This window comes from Tetrao urogallus (assembly GCF_951394365.1).
Source record: "Tetrao urogallus genome assembly, chromosome: 3".
NCBI lineage: Eukaryota > Metazoa > Chordata > Aves > Galliformes > Phasianidae > Tetrao > Tetrao urogallus.
The window spans coordinates 87037269-87056199 of NC_136815.1; the positions used below are offsets into that span (position 1 = coordinate 87037269).

General features: G+C 40.2%; 2 protein-coding genes across 2 annotated transcripts in view; both read left to right on the forward strand.

Annotated features, from left to right (window-relative positions):
• The window catches only part of E2F3 (E2F transcription factor 3), a gene marked incomplete at both ends in the record, with an annotated part of 41154 nt that extends 37574 nt beyond the window's left edge, over positions 1-3580 (forward strand). The window contains 2 exons of the mRNA XM_079533258.1: positions 2463-2598; positions 3315-3580. Coding sequence (XP_079389384.1) covers positions 2463-2598; positions 3315-3580 — 402 coding nt within the window. The remainder of the gene's footprint in view (positions 1-2462; positions 2599-3314) is intronic.
• Positions 3581-11588: 8008 nt separating this feature from the next.
• Positions 11589-18931, forward strand: part of CDKAL1 (CDKAL1 threonylcarbamoyladenosine tRNA methylthiotransferase) — a gene marked incomplete at its 5' end in the record, with an annotated part of 370841 nt that continues 363498 nt past the window's right edge. Inside the window, 2 exons of the mRNA XM_079533182.1 lie at positions 11589-11755; positions 14726-14838. Of these exons, the coding sequence (XP_079389308.1) occupies positions 11589-11755; positions 14726-14838 (280 nt within the window). The remainder of the gene's footprint in view (positions 11756-14725; positions 14839-18931) is intronic.

Below are 18931 nucleotides of genomic sequence, written 5' to 3' on the forward strand. Positions count from 1 at the left end.
CTTAAAGTCCATGGATAACTCAAAGTCTTGAGCATCTCAGGGACTTGTATTACTGGTATACTGATTAGAAGAGAAACATGGTTTCATGTGGGATTCTCTTTTCTGAAAGTACCAAAGTTATTGTTGAAGCTTGTGTTTCATTCCTAGAATCTTTTCTGACCTTTCCTTCTTCCATTATCATCTGTGTTGAAAGTTATTTTAACACATCGGTGCAAAATGTCTTACATTCTTCTAGCACGCTTTCGTTTATCACTGTAAAATCTGTAGAGGTTGGGGGTTTCCCTTTCTATTTAAAGAACTTCAGAAGCTGCCCGTGTTCATCTCTCTCTCTCCTCTGTTGCCCCTTGCTGCTTAAGCCGCAATCTATCTTTGAGTGCCAGCTTTTGCCTGTAGGACATTTGGTTCTCGTTCCTTTTTCCTCTTTTTGTTTCTTTTTCTATTTCAGGTAGATATCTAGGGTGAATTAGTCGCTTCTCGTTTCCTTTCTTGATGTCGCAATTACAGAGAAAAATGTTCAGGTGGTTTTGGTTTGAAGATATCCTCAGGGAGCAGCTTCACGTCATTTCTCTCGTGTCTTATGAACCACATGACTCAGCTGCTCCTGGGATTTTAGCTCATGGTGGCAAAAGCGTGCTGCATTATAGTTCCTGGTTAACATGGCAGACCCAAGTGAATCAGGCAAATGTAAATGCTCTGCATGAGCCACAGCTTTAGGGAGTCAAAAAACATCTTATTTCTTCACTCAAAGAGCAATTAGAGATGAGGCTAAAACACAAAATCCTCCGTGCTGTGTACATTGCCCTGTGTAACTCCTTTGTCGCTAACACTGGGCTGGTTCCACGAGCACGGAGCTACCTGCTCCTGGCAGGCAGTAACAGACTCCATGCTGTCACTCCTTCACTTGTGGTTTCCATCTTTTTCTTTTTTCCTGGCACCGTCCTTAACTTCCTCTTTGAATGCAGATGTAGATTTAGGAAGAAAAAAACCAATTGCTACAGTGAGGAAGGAGTATCTTTTATCAGTGTCTATCTATATATGTATAGAATTCTGTTTCTTTCCCCTAAGCATTACTCTTTTACATTTTTGAGTGAAATTGGGCAGATAGAGATGCACACTGTGATTAAAACTAGTACCTAGGCCTCCCATATCCTGTATAACCACTCACTCATTTGATTTTTCCTATATATTTCTCTTATTTGCAGCTATATTTCAGTGACTTTTTGTGCTTACCTCAGTCACCAACTGTATGTTCTCCAGCTCCCGTTCTCCCCATCTTCTTGCTCTCTAATTACCTACAGCGTTACTCTAAGTATTCCTCGCTGTTATCTGTGCCCTGAGGTATCCCTGTTTTGTTCTTGTTCTCTCTATTTGAAATGCTGCCTACAGTGCCATGTAATGCCAAAGCATAAATAGCATGAAGAACATTTTGTCAAAGAACACAATAAAATGCATTTTAAATAAGCCTGCCAAGAAGTATACGACATCTGAATTCATGTTTGTTTGTTATTTCCTCCCTCCTTCCCTCCTTCCCTCCTTCCCTCCTTCCCTCCTTCCCTCCTTCCCTCCTTCCCTCCTTCCCTCCTTCCCTCCTTCCCTCCTTCCCTCCTTCCCTCCTTCCCTCCTTCCCTCCTTCCCTCCTTCCCTCCTTCCCTCCTTCCCTCCTTCCCTCCTTCCCTCCTTCCCTCCTTCCCTCCCTATTAATATAATACAGCCATAGCAGGTTTATATTCCATGGAGGCATTTATTACTTTTCCTTCATTACACTATGACAACTTTGGAGATTTTCTGTCTGGCTGCAATATGCCACCTTGCTTTATTGCATCAGGGTGTGAAAGCTAAGAAAACTTCTTGAGATGAATTTAGAGATCCTGCTGTCAGGAACATCTTTAAAATTAGTGTTGCTTCCTTTGCTTCTTTGAGGGGGGAGCAGAAGTACGTTTCTAAACAGGCTTTGTGATGCAAATGCCTTTGTTGTTGTTTGGAAAAACATCCCCTGGTGAACAGGTGAACTTTCAGCAATTTGATTTCAGCATGAATCGGTACCAAAGGTTTTCTCTTTTTGAAGGTTGTTCTGACACCTTTTTGAAGCAGAAGTGTTTACACAGACACATCCAATGTTAGTGTTATAAATAATGACTTGGATACCATAGTTCTGTTCCACCAGAATACTCCAGGTTATGATGGGTGTTAGAAAATGTTAGGAGTGCAGTCCTTTATAACTCTCTGGTTATGATACAACACACAGTGGACTTCACTCTTCTGTGTGCCCTCAGTTAGTGCACGGATCTCAGAAGTCTTTCATGTTTTCACAGCTGTATGGTGAACTTCAGATTTTTTTTGATTAGTAAAAACATGCATTCAAAGATTTTGTTGCTCACACCACCTTAAGAACTTTCTGTGAGTCTCAGTGTTCTGTGTGTGTACATCACTGTAACACCTTACTGCCTTTGTTCTGTTAGCAGAGTGCATTGATACATTTATCTAGTACTCAAGGACCTATTGAAGTTTATCTGTGCCCAGAGGAAAACGATGCTCTCAGTCCAATGAAAACCTATAGTCAGGACCACAATGGAAACATTTCCAAAACCATTTCCAAAGGTAAAATGATTACTTTCTAATACTGAAAGTCTTTCTTCATGCTTTATACAAGATTCATTTGTTGACTTCCGTTACCCAGCTTTTCTTTTTTGGCTTTAATTTTCAGAGAAGTGAAAAGCTAAGGTATCCATTTTCCACTGTGTCCTTCCAATGTATATTGAGGGGGAAATATTTCCTCTCTCCATTTTAAAATCAGTGTCATGTTTGCATATGGTATGGAGCTATGTAAGCAAAGTTTGAGACACACTGGGAAAAAAGAATTGTCCCTACAGTATTTTCAAGCAGGATAGTTGCAGCAGAGATCAATCTCAACACCAGGCAAAGGTCTCTGTGTATTGGTATCTAGAGCTGCGCAGTGTCACTGATGACAGCTGTTGCGTAGAAGGGTTGCGCTTTGAAGTCCTTCAGGTTTGTGAGTTCCTCTTAAAAAAAAAAAAAAAGTCATCATTCATTTTATTCAGTAGTTGTTCAAATCTTGGATTTTTTTTTTTTTTTTTAATTTAATGGAAAAATCAGTGGTGATTGAAACGTGTGACTTTGTGAGAAGCCCTTTGTAAGATCAAAAACAGGCGGGAAATGTTTTGAACAGGAGGTAACTTTTTGCTTAAATGATGGTTTATGAGAGGCTGTTATGCAGTTGTTACTTTGTGTGATCCAAGTCTAATAGTTTTAATGGGATTCAATGTATCACCTTTATTTATTTCCCCCTTCTACAGAAGTGGCTTCTGTTCACTCAGGACAAGGTGACTGCTCAGTAAATATGGCAACCATCTCTCCATTGGCTTCTCCAGCCAACCTTCTACAGCAGACCGAGGACCAAATTCCCTCAAACTTTGAAGGACCATTTGTGAATTTGCTGCCTCCTCTGCTTCAGGAAGATTATTTGCTGAGCCTCGGGGATGAAGAAGGCATCAGTGATCTCTTTGATGCTTACGATTTAGAGAAGCTTCCTTCGTTGGTGGATGAATTTATATACAGCTGATTCTCTTAAATGAAGCGCGTATCTAAATCATGTTTTTTAATGGAATTGGAACACGTCCATTCATTCTCTTTGTCCCCTGCTTACCGTAAAATAGCATTATTGAATAAAGTAGGCTCTTGAACGCTGCTGATATTTTAATGAAATTCTCCCTAGAATACTAGAAAAAGGTCTTCTCCTTGACCCTAAACTCCAGTGCCTCGCGAGTCAGCAAGGGCAAGCAGGTGACCGTAGAAGTTCTGTATTCACACTCCCCCAGTCTCTGCTTTCCATGACAAGTGGGTTAATGGAGAAGGGCTCAATGAACTGGCTTAGTCGCAAATAACAGTTTTATAATAGTATTTCAGGTCGTGCCTTCTGCAGAGAATGCATGTCTTTTGAGTGTCACCACATGGATTGTAGCTGCAGTACACGTAAATAGGAAGTAATGCAGAAGTGTGAAATGAGCTTCTTCAGCTACTCGTGGGAATGTTTGAATTGCTGTCATAATGCTCGTTTTGAGCCGCATACGTGTCTCATTATGAGGTCAAACACTTATGTCCTTAAAAGCTTTTCATAAGAAATACACTGTAAATGTAGTGTATATTGCGAATATTGGAAAGTATGAAGTTCTGCCACTTCTCGTAGTAATCACAGATTTTTAAAAATGCTTGTGTGTGCGTGTGAAAGTAGTTTTTGTTGGTTGGCTGTTTTTTTAAACTAGAACGAAGATGCACAGTTCAATTTCACTGCCCCCGGTGTGCATTAGAACTGGTACATAATTTTTTGTGGTACTAAGTGGGGCTTTGTGTTAAGTGCCTACTAGAGATGCACTGTGGGTTTTTCCCTCTATGGAAAACACTTATGCCAAGCTTTGTTCAATATATCATATTTATCTCAGTGGGTTTGCTTCCTCTGCTTCCAGCTTTTTATAATTCTCTTTGCCAGCAAAATGGAACTAATTTCTCTTTTTTTTTTCTTCCCAAAGTACATAATTGTAAGTACCACATCAACTGAATTGCATTTATTTTTTGAAGATCTTTGGTAGAATAGTATAATACCAATATTTATTTTTCTGAAAGTGAGAGGAATTCTAAGAAGTCTTACTTTTTTCTTTTTTTTTTTTTTTTTGAGTGTAAAGTATGTTGCCATGTTCTGGGCTAAATTAACGTTGATTAGATTATGCCCATGTAATCCTTTGGTTTGCATTACTGTTGTGCTTATCTGACATATTCAGAAAATTAGTACTATTTGTACTGTAGTGGGATATTACGTACGCAGGTATTCTGGTACCATTGAGTTGCTGCTATGAAAGCTCACACATGAAAAGGCAAGAAGTCACAGTACTAAAAAGAAAACTATATGACTGTGTGAGTTTTGGAATATAACAAATGTATAAAGGGCAACACATAAAGAACTGTTAAACAGTGTTAAGTGTGTGTTTATATGTACAAATGTGTGCATAGATCATTCAGCAGTTGTATTTAAGTTGATATATGTTTCAACTCACACTTTAGTTACCTAGCAGTTTTGTATAATAGAATTAACTTGTAAACACTGCCAGAATATTTTTTAGCTGGTTTGTAATTTTTTAAGAGTTTTTTTAGATGTGGATCTGTAAATAAAATTGTAGTATTTAAAGTTTCCGTCTTGTGGAAGAGGAAAGTAAAAGTTGTGTGAGCATGAAGATTTGTGAGACAAAGGGGCACTTTTGAGGGGGGAAAAGAAAATGAAGACTAATGCAGACCATCTCTTTATGTACAAATTAAACACTTGTCCCAACGTGCGTGGGCAAAATACTAATCTAATTTAGCTTTGCATTCTATGCTAGTTTTAAAACATTCTGTAAAATACTGTAAAAAAAAAAAAAAAAAGGAAAAAAAAAAAAAAAAAAGGAAAAATACGACAACAAAAAAAAAAGCTTTTATGGTAAGTTTTGTAAATAGATTTATTAAAGGATGACCTGTTCTCTAGCTGTGATCTTACCACTTCAAATGGATGTAATTTGAATAAATTTTGTATGGTAATGAATCAATAAAAAGGATTTTTTAAAGAGTTTAGATTCATGTACTGCTTTTTAAAATCTTTTCTGGTGCCTATCGTGCTTCTTAGTGGAGACTAGCTAATTGTATTGTTATTGTCAGTGCTTCTCATACTCAGTTGGCATCAGCTATATTTCAATTCTATTTTTTAATTATATTAACAAGCTATGTCTTTCTTTTTTTCTAAGCCAGAGTGAAACAAGATAAAAAAAAAAAAAAAAAAAAAAAAAGAGATGTAGGACACATAGTAGGAGATCCAGAAACAGTAATACCATATGTCTACTTTCATCAGTTCCCTCCCCCTAAATTATCACAGAATTGTAGGGGTTGGAAGGGACCTCCAGAGATCATGGAGTCCAACCCACCTGCCAAAGCAGGTTCCCTACACCAGGTAGCACAGGTCGGCATCCAGGCAGGTCTTGAACATCTCCAGAGAAGGAGACTCCACCACCTCCCTGGGCAGCCTGTTCCAGCGCTCCGTCACCCTCACATTATGAGCAGACTTCTTGGACGCTTCATAAAAGCTCAGTTATTCTAGAGATAAATAGCATGAAAGACATTGTTGAGGATGTTAGCTTTCCTCCTGAAAGACTCCTTCCAGAAGTCTCCCAATTGTAGCTTGAAAAAAAAGTTGTATTTACTGATGAGTCACCTCCAACGCTCATACACCAGGTGCACGTCAACTTGTTCTCCCTTTCCGGTCCTGGTGCTGCACCTTTCTAGATGCACTGTCAATAAACTATTAAAAGGCAAAAAATACCAGGATAATCGAATCACAGTTGCATGTAAGTTTGTTTACGTGTTGCATTTCTGAGCAAGTCATGTATTTTCTTCCTTGTGCACAAGGGGAAGGCAGTATTTTTATCTCTTTATCTACCTATCTGTTCTCCAGTCTCCGTGCATATTAATACTGAAGGGATGATTACAGAGATCTTCTGTTCTTCTGAATTCATAAGAAGTAATAATACGTCTACAGGACTGTTTTCTCTGAGCTCCACTTACAGTAGTAATTACTGTAAATGTCCTCTTTCTATCCTGTCTGTCATGGTTTCCTGACCCATTCTCAGTTTCTGTCGCACAGCTGCCATGAGCATTTATTAATTTTTCCCCGGGGTCTGCTTCTGATTGCTGTTTTTCTCATCATTCTCTCTCCTCTTGACTTTGCTTTCTGCATCTGCTTTGTAAGCTTGAGATGCACCTAAGCTGCAGGTAAAAAAAACAAACAAAAAAGCCCAACACAGTTGAAATATTTTTCTGCTGCCCTGAACTAGCACCGTGTGCCTCAACATTATTCAGCATGCAAATATTTATTTCAAGTAGGTATTATTGTGGCCTATGAGTGCTGCATTTCTTGGTTGCTGGCAAATAGGAAAAGGATTCTACAACATCTGTCAAAACTAGACTGACTGATTGGCAACAACATCACCCTTAACAGAGGAGTTAAATGCTCTTGAACCTGTAGAGAGAATTCCATCTGACGGGGGAAAAAAAGGGCATAGCTTTCCATTCCAAGCAGCACTGAGCGTTGCTGACACACGAGGGTCTAGATTCGCCTGAACTGCAGGAAAGAAGAAAGAAATCTGATTTCTCGTATCTAACTTTAGAACTCATATTTTCTTCCCTGCCTGACTTCCTACCTACTCTACTACCCAGAAGTGCACGTTAGTTATCAGATAATAAGTTTGTCACCAAAATTTGGGTCCTCAGTCAACCAGCAGGCTGTTTCCCTTTTTGTAAGGCTGTTAAGTGAGATCCTCCAGAACAACTGAGGATTTATCATCTGCTAACTGAAGGACAGTACTGGGTCTTGCACTGCCAGCTGCTGCCTCTTCACAAGGAACCTTCCTGAGTAGATACAGCAAAGCTTCCTTCTTGCAGTCCTCTGCTTCCTTTGCCACCTGCTGAAGCATCACCACAGATCTCTGCGCAGCTTGGTAGTTTTTCATGAATTTGCTACAAAGCACTTCAGACTCATAAAATTCAAAGCACAGGGCTCCCTCCAAGTTGTGGCTACATCCTAGGAAGCAACAGGACTGTGCTGGCACAGAAACCGCCTAATGTTATGAATTCCTTTCAGTGGGTCAAAGTAAGAGCTCTGCTGGATCATGCTGACGCTGAGCAGCATGGCCTATTTATGTCACCAGGTATGGCACTTGTGTAGGGTTGCTGTTACAGCTTCCTAGGAGCTGCTCTCAGACCTATCTCCCCTTAACATAAGCTGTTCTGTCAACCTTGGCCATCTGGAGATTTTGGGTAGGTCTCTCAGGCTATCTGTGCTCTGGTCCTCCAGTCAGTCACAGAACAGTGCTGATGTTCACCTAGTTTTGTTTAACCAGAGGGGTAACGCTTGGCTGGTCAGGTCACTGCGAGGTAGCACAGCACTCCCAGAACAAAGTTTAATTCACTGAGCGCAAATGAAACAATAAAAAGAAAAAACACTGAAACTGAAACTGAAAAGGGAAGAACATTCACCTAATAAGGAAGTGGTTAAAGTGCTATCACTGGCAATGCACGTGTCTATGCTGACAGGTGTGGATGCACGTAGCTCTGCATACAGCGACTTTGACATACCGAGGGCTACTTAGGCTGTGCTATGAAGGAGGATGTCTAAAACAGATGAATGCACCTCTGGATTTTAAAATGTTTTTCTTCCACTCTGTTCTGAGTGAAAAACACCACAGAAGCAGTGAATTACACCTCACCATCCCTCCCACCGACAGCACCCCTGCAATACTCCAGCTTTAAACAAGGAGCAATCAGAGAGCTGAGTGCGCCTGGAGCTGTAACGATGGCCATGGGGCTTTTAACAGCACTCAGTCCTGCCTCGAATTGTCTGTTCTTAAAGGCTGCTTTAAATGAAGTACTTGTTTCGCCGTCTCGATTTTCCTCTTCAAATCTCTCCCGTTCCTTTGTTCACGTTGATATCATTGTGGGATTTACTTATTTATTTTTGGCTCGGGGTTATTGCGAGATAAGCGCGACATAAAATAAGCACCACTTTTAAGGGAGAAAAGAGCAGGAGAGAAAGAGAGATTCGTGGTGAGAAGCTGCCAAGTTTTATCTGCCAGGAGACCAACGGGCCCATTACAGAGCACACTCGGGGCTTTCATCGCCTTTCCCTCCCGCCCGAGGGACGCTGCAGCCTGCTGCTCTCTGGAGGGCGAAGCAAAGATTCCAGACTTCTTTTGCCCGCTGCCGGCCGCCGTCGCGGCTCCGCCCCGCGCCCATTGCGGAAGGCGGGGGGGTCCAAGATGGCGCCGCGTGTCTGAGGCGCTGCGCGTCGCGCGCAGGTGAGCGTTGCGCTGGCAGCGGTTGGGAGGCACGGCCGGTGCGGTGCGTCCCTGCTCGGTGCCCAGGGTCCGTTGCCAGTCCTGTGGCGAGGAGGAACCGCCGGTCCCCGAGCTCGTCAGGAGGGCTCGCCCGGCTCTGGGCCGTTTTGCGTTAGCAGCACCGTTTTCTTCCTGTGGTGGTAAGAGCGGGATCGGCTCGATGTACCCGAGGCACCTGTTGGAGGAGTGCTTCATCGGCAGTGGTGCGGCACACGGCGCTTCCTGTCCTTCAGTTCTGCTCCTTCACGCTCTGTCACTTTTTTTTTCCCTCCAGGATTATTGTCCAGAAGAGTTGACACCTTGCTTAAAAAGGTACGGATTTTATTTGGCCGCGTTCTTTCTTCTGTGGGCCGCCGAAGTAAATCAGGCTCATTCTGTCGGCTGTTTTGTTACACGGTTATGATTCTACAAGAGGGAATTCTACAAGGGAAAACACCCAAAGCTTTTTTCCTTCTCTGTGTTTAGTTAACTGTATTACACGTAGATATAACTCAGTGTAAGGGATGTCACCTTTCTTCCCTATGTTAATTACGTGGAACATCATAAGCTGCTGTGGGGGTAGGTGTTCGTGTGGGGTTTGCCTGGGAGGAAGCTTTTATATATGCTGGGATGAGGCAGCACCTGAGCAGTTATGCTGTGCTGTTTGGTCCATACTGAGCAAATTTACCTCTTGGGTTCTTTTTCGTTTTTATTGTATGCATTTGTGTGTAAAGCTCTGCTAGTGCCTAAAAATGTACCCTCAGTACTGACCAGAACAAGAAATTCATAGTGAAGGCTTAGGAGTAGGTTTTTAAATCCTGTTTCTTCCTGAGGAACTGAGTAATTGCCTCCCACCTCTTTCTCTGTTCCCATGAGATCATTTAAAAAGCAGGTAACTGCTTTTAAGAATTTTTTAGAGACTTCTGCTTTTAAGACTTAAGAGTTCTTCACTTGTGTTTCAGTATAGCTTCTTAAAGGATGTTTAGTTTCTTAGATGAAATCATGTTTTCCCTCTATTTCTATGTTTCTCTGGACAAAATAGTGATAGGAGCTTTAGGAAAATCCTGTTTGTATTCAATTTAGTATTTGATATCGAAGCAGAGAATTTCAGCTTATTCCTTTTGAAAGCAACATTCTTTAAAAGTATATGTCATTGTCCTTAAGCCCAGAGATATAGTCTGCATGTGCTTAGGTGAGAAGACGGAATGAATTTGGCAACCAGATGATCTCTGAAGCTAGGTTTTGTCTAAGCAGTAACTTCTATATTATTTGCTCCATTTCCATTCTGTCTGCTTGTTTAATCATCTGCTATGAAAAATGCTTGTAGGGTAAAACAGTGACTTATTTCCTTAGCTAGATATCTGTAGTTTAATGGCCATGCTCACTCAGTAATGTTAACACAAGAAAATTCTCTTTTTGAAGTTAAACATGGAGGATTAATGGTTCAGGTTGTATGAAGTTTTATCTAGAGGTATATTTTGCAAGGTTGGCAAAAGCACTCATACTGGAAAAACGTACTGACCTTTTACATCTTACATTGTTGAATTATTTAACTGCAAAACCTGGGTGTATCTTATAGTACCATAGGTTGAATTCTCAGATTCCAAAATCAGTTTCTAAAGAAATGAAAGCCTTGCCTGTCTCGTTTCTCACTGTCTTTTAGAACACTTTTGTATTTTCTCCGTAAACTTTATGAAGTGCCTTTATGCAGTTTCATAAGTGAACTGATTTCTTGAAACACGTACTAGATCAGGTTTGCAATGGTAGATCAAACTTAATTCTGATTAAGAATTAACTGTAGTGTGTACTTTTTTTTTTTGTAGCCGACTTGAACAGATCACCTTTTTTCTTTTCCAAAAATGATCCGGATCTTGAGGTTTACTAGAAGATCCGTGTATTTGTATAGCTACATACAGCCTTATATACATCTGTGTAATACCTTTACCAACGAGAAGGTGCAAAAGTTCCAAAGAACTCACTTTCTTGTGGAAAACAGAATAAATGTTAATGATGTTTTAGCATATTATACTGGTCAGATCATAATATTTTATACTAGCTGGGTGTTGTTTGACATCCTGCACCTGAGGATAGAAGTTTTGATTTTTCCATGTTACTGAATGATTGCATTTAAATGTAAGGCCTGTGGGGTTAGGATTTTTAGGAATGCTTCATTTGTTTTGTATTCTCATGCATTACCAAGATGTATTGAACTACTGTGCCCCTATTTTTGGCATCCACATAAAAGGCCCACGACAGTCTGTGATGCAGACGTGCAAGACTGTCTGCAGTTCTTCTCATGTGGTGTGAGTAAAGCATCTCTCACAGATAACAGGAACTCACTGCGCTGTGATGCCTGGTGGGATTAAGAGCACCATATCTGATGTCAGAGAAGCTGCAGGCTTTTTGAATTAGAAGATACAGATTTAAAAAAAAAAAACAAAACAAAACAAAACAAAAAAAAACTAAGCAAATAATTTCCCCCAAAACAAAACAGGAACTTAGCTTTTGTAGCTTTCTCCCTGCCTGGAGGATCTTGGGAGAAAACAGCATCAGGAAATAACTTGGGATAACTGATTGTCTTTGTTTTGAATATCCCTTGCATGTGTGCTGTAGTTCAGATATGTGCTAGAACCTGGCTTTGTGTTCAAGTGCTTGCTAATGGCAGTCTTACGTTTCTCAGAGATGCCTGCTGCCTGTGACTCAGTGCTGGAAGATATTGAAGATATCGTGTCAGCACAAGATTTGAAGCCCCATGATTGGCGATATGTAAGAAAGAATGTTTTTCCCAAAGTGCGAAAGCGCAGTTGGAAGCAAGGAACTCAGACAGATGATGATCCTCCGCGTGACAGGTAAGTTCTACCATTAGGTCTGTCTTGCTTATTTCTTCACTTTCAAGTTATAAAAGTAAGGTGGAAGTTCCCATTATCTCAAAATATAAAATCTGAATCACTTACAAGAGTAAATAGCGTTTGTAAAATGCAGCGGTAATGAATAATAAACCCCTAGGCAAATATCTTTCTCTGGGTTTTTCAGTAGAGAGCACTCTTGGGTCAGAGCAATCCCAAGGTTGTGTATGGACTGGTCACTGAGATCAGCCCTGCTGAGAAGGACTTGGAAGCCCTGGTGAATGAAATGCTGGATGTGAACCAGCGGTGTGCACTTGAAGGGCAGATGGGCAACTGCATCCTGAGCTGCATCGGAAGAGTGGTAGCCAGCAGGGAGAGGGAGGTGATCATGCCCCTCTGCTCTGCCTTTGCGAGGCCCCATTTGGGGTACTGGGTCCAGGCCTGGGACCTAAACACAAGAAAGATGTAGAGCTCTGGGAACAGGTCCAGAGGAGAGCCACTGAGATGATCAGAGGGCTGGAGCACCTCTCCTATGGAGGAAGGCTGAGGGATTTGAGCTTGTTTAGCCTGGAGAAGGCTCTAAGGAGACCTCACTGTAGCCTTCCAGTAAAGCAAGAGAGCTTTGGAGGAAGACTGACTTTTTACACAGTGTGATAGTGATAGGACAAGGGAGAATGGTTTTAAACTAAAACAAGGGACATTTACGTTAGCTAAATTCCTTAAATTTCTTTAAATTTCTGGAAGAAATTCTTTATTTACAAGAGGGTGGTGAGGCACTGGAATGGGTTGTTTAGGGAAGCTGGGGAGGCCCCAATCCTGGAGGCATTCACAGCCAGGTTGGTTAGGGCCCTGGGTAGCCTGATTCGGTAGTAGGGAGTGACAGCCCTGCCCATAGCAAGGGGGTAGAACTAGATTATCTTTAAGGTTTCTTTCAAGCTAAGCTTTACTATGATCCTTTATGATGGAAATATGATTAATGAAGTAATCAGACTGGAAAAAAAAATTGGGTCCTGTTTCTTACATGTTACTGAAAAGTTGTCTGCTCCATTTGAATTACTTAAGTTGTTCTGAAGAGTGCAGCTTTTCAGTCCTTGTATAGTCTTTTGACATCTAGAATGGGAAATCTGCACATCATTATGAGAATGATGACAAACTGAGGCTTAATGTCATAATGAGATGAAATTTATTAGCTACTGACTGTAATGAGGATATACAGAAATAAATTGGCAATTGCTGAGAGAAGTTGGTTGTTGCAGTTGTTGCATTTATCATCCATGACCCCTACTGTTCAAGGGGAAGGATGTTGTAAAACTGGATCTATTTGTGTTAAATGAAAACCAGATGAACAAAACCCAAACCACAGAATTCTTAAAGGTATTTTCTGTCCTGCCTTTTGGATTTTTTGTTTGATGATAGCATTCCTGTTTGTTTATGAAACTTGAGTTAGTTGCAGACAATCTAACCATGTTTTCATATGCATGAAATTTCCCATGATTCTACTTTTATTGTGTAAAAGTGCTATCCAGAGAGGTCAGAAACTTGCGTGGTACCTGAAGGAGCCTGCTTGAGAACTTGCTTGTGTGAGAAGATTTATCTTTAGAGCACTTAAATGTTGAAGTCCCAGATGCAAAGCGTGTTTCTTCTTTGTCTGATCCATTGAGAAAATTGCAAAATCTAAAGTAAACTTCAGATTTAAATCTAACAGTGTCAGCAGGAGAAACTTTCTTGCATGTTGTTCTTTTATTTAAAAACAACCCCCCCAAAAAATAAAGTCTGTCCAAAAGCAAAAAAAAAAACCCACCCAAACCAACCCAAAACAAACTTATAACAAAACCAAACCAAAATGTTTGAGTGAAATGGCACCAGGAGCTGCTGCTCAGGTTTGCTCTAGAACTGCCTTAGAGTCCTGGCGCAGGTCAGTGGTTGCTCTGTTTTGAAGAAGATGGACAAAAATTATTACAGAGCAGTCACTTTTACTTAGGTGAGACAACCAAGGATTTAGCCTTAATGCGTCTAGAAGTTCCACCACTATTTGGAGACTGTTAGGGACTTGTTTGTGTCGGTTGTTTTCAAGTGCTTTTAGACTTTCGAGGTTGTTTGTTTGTCCTGAGATAGACTTAGATAGTCAGTCTTGCGTTTAAAGTCAAGGCTTTAGTCTGGGAAGAGAGGGGCAATCTGTGGAAGCAATGAAGGCAAATCTCAAACTCTGTTTTGTTGAAAACTTCAAATGTGTTCGCAAGAAATACTTGCTCTAAAATAAAGGTCTTGCATCTGTTCTGTGATTAACAGCTTATTCAAGCTCGTATTTAAAAAACAAAAAGAAACCCAAACATAGAGAATTCTAACTGGCAGTCTTGTGGTTTGGCCCTGGCCCACAGCTCAGTACCCACCCAGCTGCTTTCTCATCCTTTCCCAGCAGGCTGAGAGTGAGAGTCAGAAGATCAAAAGCAAGAGAATGTATGGCCTGAGAAGAAGCCTGGTTTAATAAGGGAAGGTGTGGAGTCTCCTACAGAAGACTGATGCCCAGACTGTGTCAGGACAGTGCTTAATTTGGATAGACCAGATTCTCAGGGTTCTTATTTTTTTTTTTTTTGTTGATTATGGTGTCATATGATATGGAAAACCCCAGTCTACTTGCAGTGAAATGCATGGTGGGAAGCAGAAGCCTTTGATGCTGGGCTAACACTGTTCAGCTGTAGCTAGAACTTGAATGTGCAATCAGAGTGTTGTAGTCGTACATCCAAAGCACAGCACTGTGTGGGTTGCTGTGAAGAAAGTGATCTCCATCCCAAATGCAATGCTCTGTTACTCTAATAACAACTGTGATGCCCTTCCTCTCCTGTTCTGCATTTGTTCCTGTTTGTGTTACTTATGTTATATGTTTAGAGAAGTGCAGTTAGCTTAATGTGCTCAATAGTTCTGAAGTGGAAGCTTGTGTTTAACTTGCCTTTTTGATTCATTTCTATGTAACAGTGTGATTCCTGGTATTCAGAAAATCTGGATTCGTACGTGGGGATGTTCTCACAATAATTCAGATGGTGAATATATGGCGGGACAGCTAGCTGCGTATGGATACAAAATTACAGGTAATAATAGCAGCAAAGTCACTTAGTCCAGAATTTTGGGGTAAGTGTTCAGAGATGGCAACTTGTTACATGTTTTCAGGTACGTAGTAATAGGCATATTTGCTGCTGGAACTGAGTTGAGATGTTCTGTGTGAATCATCCTTCGTAGGGATGGTGGATGGGGTGGAGGTGGGATGATGCAGGACTGGATCCTGTAGGTTTAAAAGATGAAAACGCTTTTTCTTCTTTTCCTTGGGGTGCTCATCCAGAAATCCTTCTTTGTGGCAGCTATTTTGGTAAGACTACAAATGAGATATCAGCTTGGCCTTGTGACTTTCTTCATTTTTAATCTCTCCTTACCTTACATTTCCTTCTGTATAGTGTTCAGGGGCTATTGCTGTTTTCTCAGGTTTTTTTAAGGTTTGACTGTTTTGTGCTATTGGAGTTTTATTGGCAGCAACATAGGAAGAGTGTAAGAAGAAACTTAAATAAATAAATATATGTATGTATATATGTGTGTGTGTGTATATATGTGTGTGTGTGTGTATATATGTGTGTGTGTGTGTATATATATATATATGATAATTTCTCTTTTTGGAAAACCAAATTGCTTTTAGCTTTGGAATATAAATAAGTTCACTTTTATAATCTGAAATAGAGAACTGAAAGCTTAATAGGAGCAGCACTAACTGACAGGAGTATTTTCAGAATAATTTCTGTAACTGAATGTGAGATTTGTTTTAATAATGACCAGAAAGTAACAGTCAGTGTCCTTAATTTGTGTGTGTATAAACATATGAACGTATTTAAAAATGCTGAAGTGGCAGGCAAAAGTTATGGTGGTGTTTTTTTTGTGTGTGAAATTATTTAACTTTTTAATTGGATTAATTTAAGTAGCTCTGGAAATTGCATTTTTTTCAGAAGAGAAAAAGTATTGTTTACTAATTCTGGCAAAAGTGAATTTTTACAAATCCATCAGTTGAACATTCTCCTTCGTAGGCTTTTAGTGAGGGTAGAACTGAGTGCAAGTATTTCAAGTGTGGTAACTGTATTTAAGAGGGCATCTGCCTTTCTGCTCAATGTAGTGGTGCTTCTGCTGAGAACTGTATATGAGGGTGTCTGTTTCGTTCTTGGATTGCTGATGATGCCTCAGGGTTTCACACTGGGACTAATGCTATTTGATGTCTTTACTGGTCGTGGAAGACGTGTGGTGCTTTCAACAAGCTAGTAGACTATGTCAAAATGAGAGAAATGCTTGATAGGCTGAAAACCAGTGCTTCTGTTCAGATTCTCCCTGATAGACTGGAGAGAAGGGGTTAATAGGAACCTTCTGATATTCAGTAAAGGCAAATGGAGAATCCTGGGGTTACTGTGACCAAGTGCCAAGTGTTAAAGGTGGGAGTAAGCTGAGCAGTTTGGCAGGTTGAGGCAGACAAGAAGCTGAATGCGAGTCAGCAATGTGCCCTTGCAGCAAAACACTCTGTGTCCTGCCCTGTTAGCAGAAAGTGACCCATCAGCTCTGTTTGGTATTGGTGAGAACATTTGGAGTGCTGTGCCCAGTGCTTCAGCTTAGGGCCAGTTTGGGCACCAGCACAAGGGCCCAAAAGCATGCAGTGTATGGTCTGGTTTTCTGGTTTTCTTGAGCCTTAATAAGGTAAGGCTAAGGGAAGGTGCTTGCAGATAGTGGTTTTTAGTGGGAGGATAGAGAGGAAGTGGGGTCAATCACTTGTCTGAGGGGTGCAGTGAAGCCAAAGGCTGTTGTCCTGCTCTTGACAAAACGGCAGCTAAGATTTTAGCATAGCTTACTGATCAGGCTCTGATCCTTCTGTAGAGAGGAAATATCAGTATAGAAAGTTTCCCAACATTCTTCAAGTATCTCTTAAGGACATAAAGTTTACTGAACATTCTTTAAGTATCTCCCATTATGTTTTTGTACTGTCTTGTCAAAAGTAAGATAGAATGTCATGAAGGTGCTCGATCTCTTCTTGTCATTAAGAAGTCAGTAACAGCCAATGTTACTTAATTGCAATAAACGTTTGCGTATTTAGAATGAAGCTCAATGTAACTTGTTTAAACAATGAAAAGAAAAAACTTTATAAAAAAAAAAAAACCCTTATTTTCCAAGGGCTGATTTCTAAATTGATGTCTTGTGTTGCTTGAATTTGTTACTTTAGTGAAAAACTGTTATAAACTTGAGGAAAATATGAAAATATTTACCAATGTGAAAAAGATGATTTGTTGGTCAGCATCTTGAAGAGCATTACTTAAATAAGAAGTGTTTTGGTCAGTCTATTTCCTACTAGTTCCTGAGTTTTTGAGTCAACAGTTCAAGAGTTGAAGAAATGCTGGAATAATGTTCTGTTTTTAAGAACTAAGATGTTATCTTTACTTGCAGTTCTTGTTTCTTGGTGAGGAAAATGATCAAGCACGATTTCCAGCACCTTCTATGTAATTGCAAGGATGGAAATAATAGAAAGAGATATCAGACAGACTTCTGTAACAGTGCAATTTACTTTGTAAGTTGACTAGAATGTGTTCTAATTACAGAAGTGAGTTTCTGACTTGTGAAAAACTACTACTAATGCTATTCCTTATCCCTGTTTGCTGTGTGAATTCTACCCTATTGAAAATGTGGACCTGCTGCTGTTAGCCTAGGACTGTGCTATGGTTTTTTTGCTTATTCTGTAAATAATATACCTTGTGGCTTTACTTGTTCTGAAACTGGCTTTGGTTTCTTGGCACCGTGGCTCACTACAGGTTAGATATGCCTGCATAGCTGCCCACTAGTAGGCCCTGAAGAAAGAAACCCTGCAGTGGGAGAGCTGGGAGCTCTCCTGTGCTTGGAAACAGGTGGTTGTTAGGGAAGGGAGTTCAGTATGCCTACCATTTAACAGCATTTTCTGCCAGCTGCTGCTGGCTGAGCAGCTGAGAAACGTTAGGCTGCTAAAGTGGAAAGTCTTATTAATGCCTGTTGGCATTTGTAGGTTTCTCTTTCTGTGGGATGAATGATTTGTGGCCTAACATTCATGAATATGTTTCTGGGGGATCAAGCAGTTAGGCTGATCCATCCTAATTGCTAAGAGATGAGGAGGAAAAACTAGCAATGCATTAAAAGTACCAGAAGAATAAGCAGTAAGAAAGGAAGAAAAGTCTTTATTAATAAAAATTCAGCAGAACTGAAGCAATAGCTGCTCATCATCACTACCTGGTTTTTAAGAAATAAGTGCTTGTGTGGAACATTTTTCCCTCCTGTAGTGTGAGACTTCGGAAGTAGAAAAAGAGTGAAAATTTGTTGTGAATTCAGTGAACTTGGCTTTCATTTAGCATAGAGAAATTAGGTTATCAGGATGTTTTGTTTCATTTCTGCAACTTGACATTAGTCTTTGTAGAAGTGCCTTTTTTACTATCTTGGACAACTTACCTGTGAGTTTGTTTGATGGAGTGATGCTCCTCTGCAGAACTGGTATTTAGAGGCGTTGCCTAATGTTCATTGTACCGCATAAGCCATACTTAGTAACACTTGGATTGTTCACTCCCAGATTTTGGATGACAGCCTACAGATGCAGTGAAGCATGCTGCATCATCCATTTTGTTCATCCAAGTGGGAAATAACAACTGAGGCTATTCAGGTATTAAGTCTAATTCAGAACTTGATGCTTTATTTTATATTTTTAAATGTGGTTTTATAATTGCTGTTCTATTGCAGAGTAAAGTTCCAGTCATGTTAAACTTGGATTTATTTCACGGATGTTTAGTAAATATATAATCTCCACTTGAACAGGTTATTGTATTCTTCATGTTTGTTAACTTAAGCTTTCTGCAGCCTGTGTAGCTATTGATGAGGTATTTGACCAAGGCTTCTGGTATATGCGTTCAGGTAAGAATTAACAGTTGGTCTTTTCTCTTTCCACCTTGCTGATAACACTTCTCTGCCCCTTCACAAGAGTTTGTTAAACAAATTAGCAACTACTGGATGGTTGTATGAACCACACTTGTGAGATAGCTTCAAAAAAAACCAAATACCCCAACAAACTAGAACTAAGACAAGTGTTTATTAGCTGCTAATGATGTGCGTATTGTGCAGCCTTATCAATCAGAATTCCAGATCAGTGTT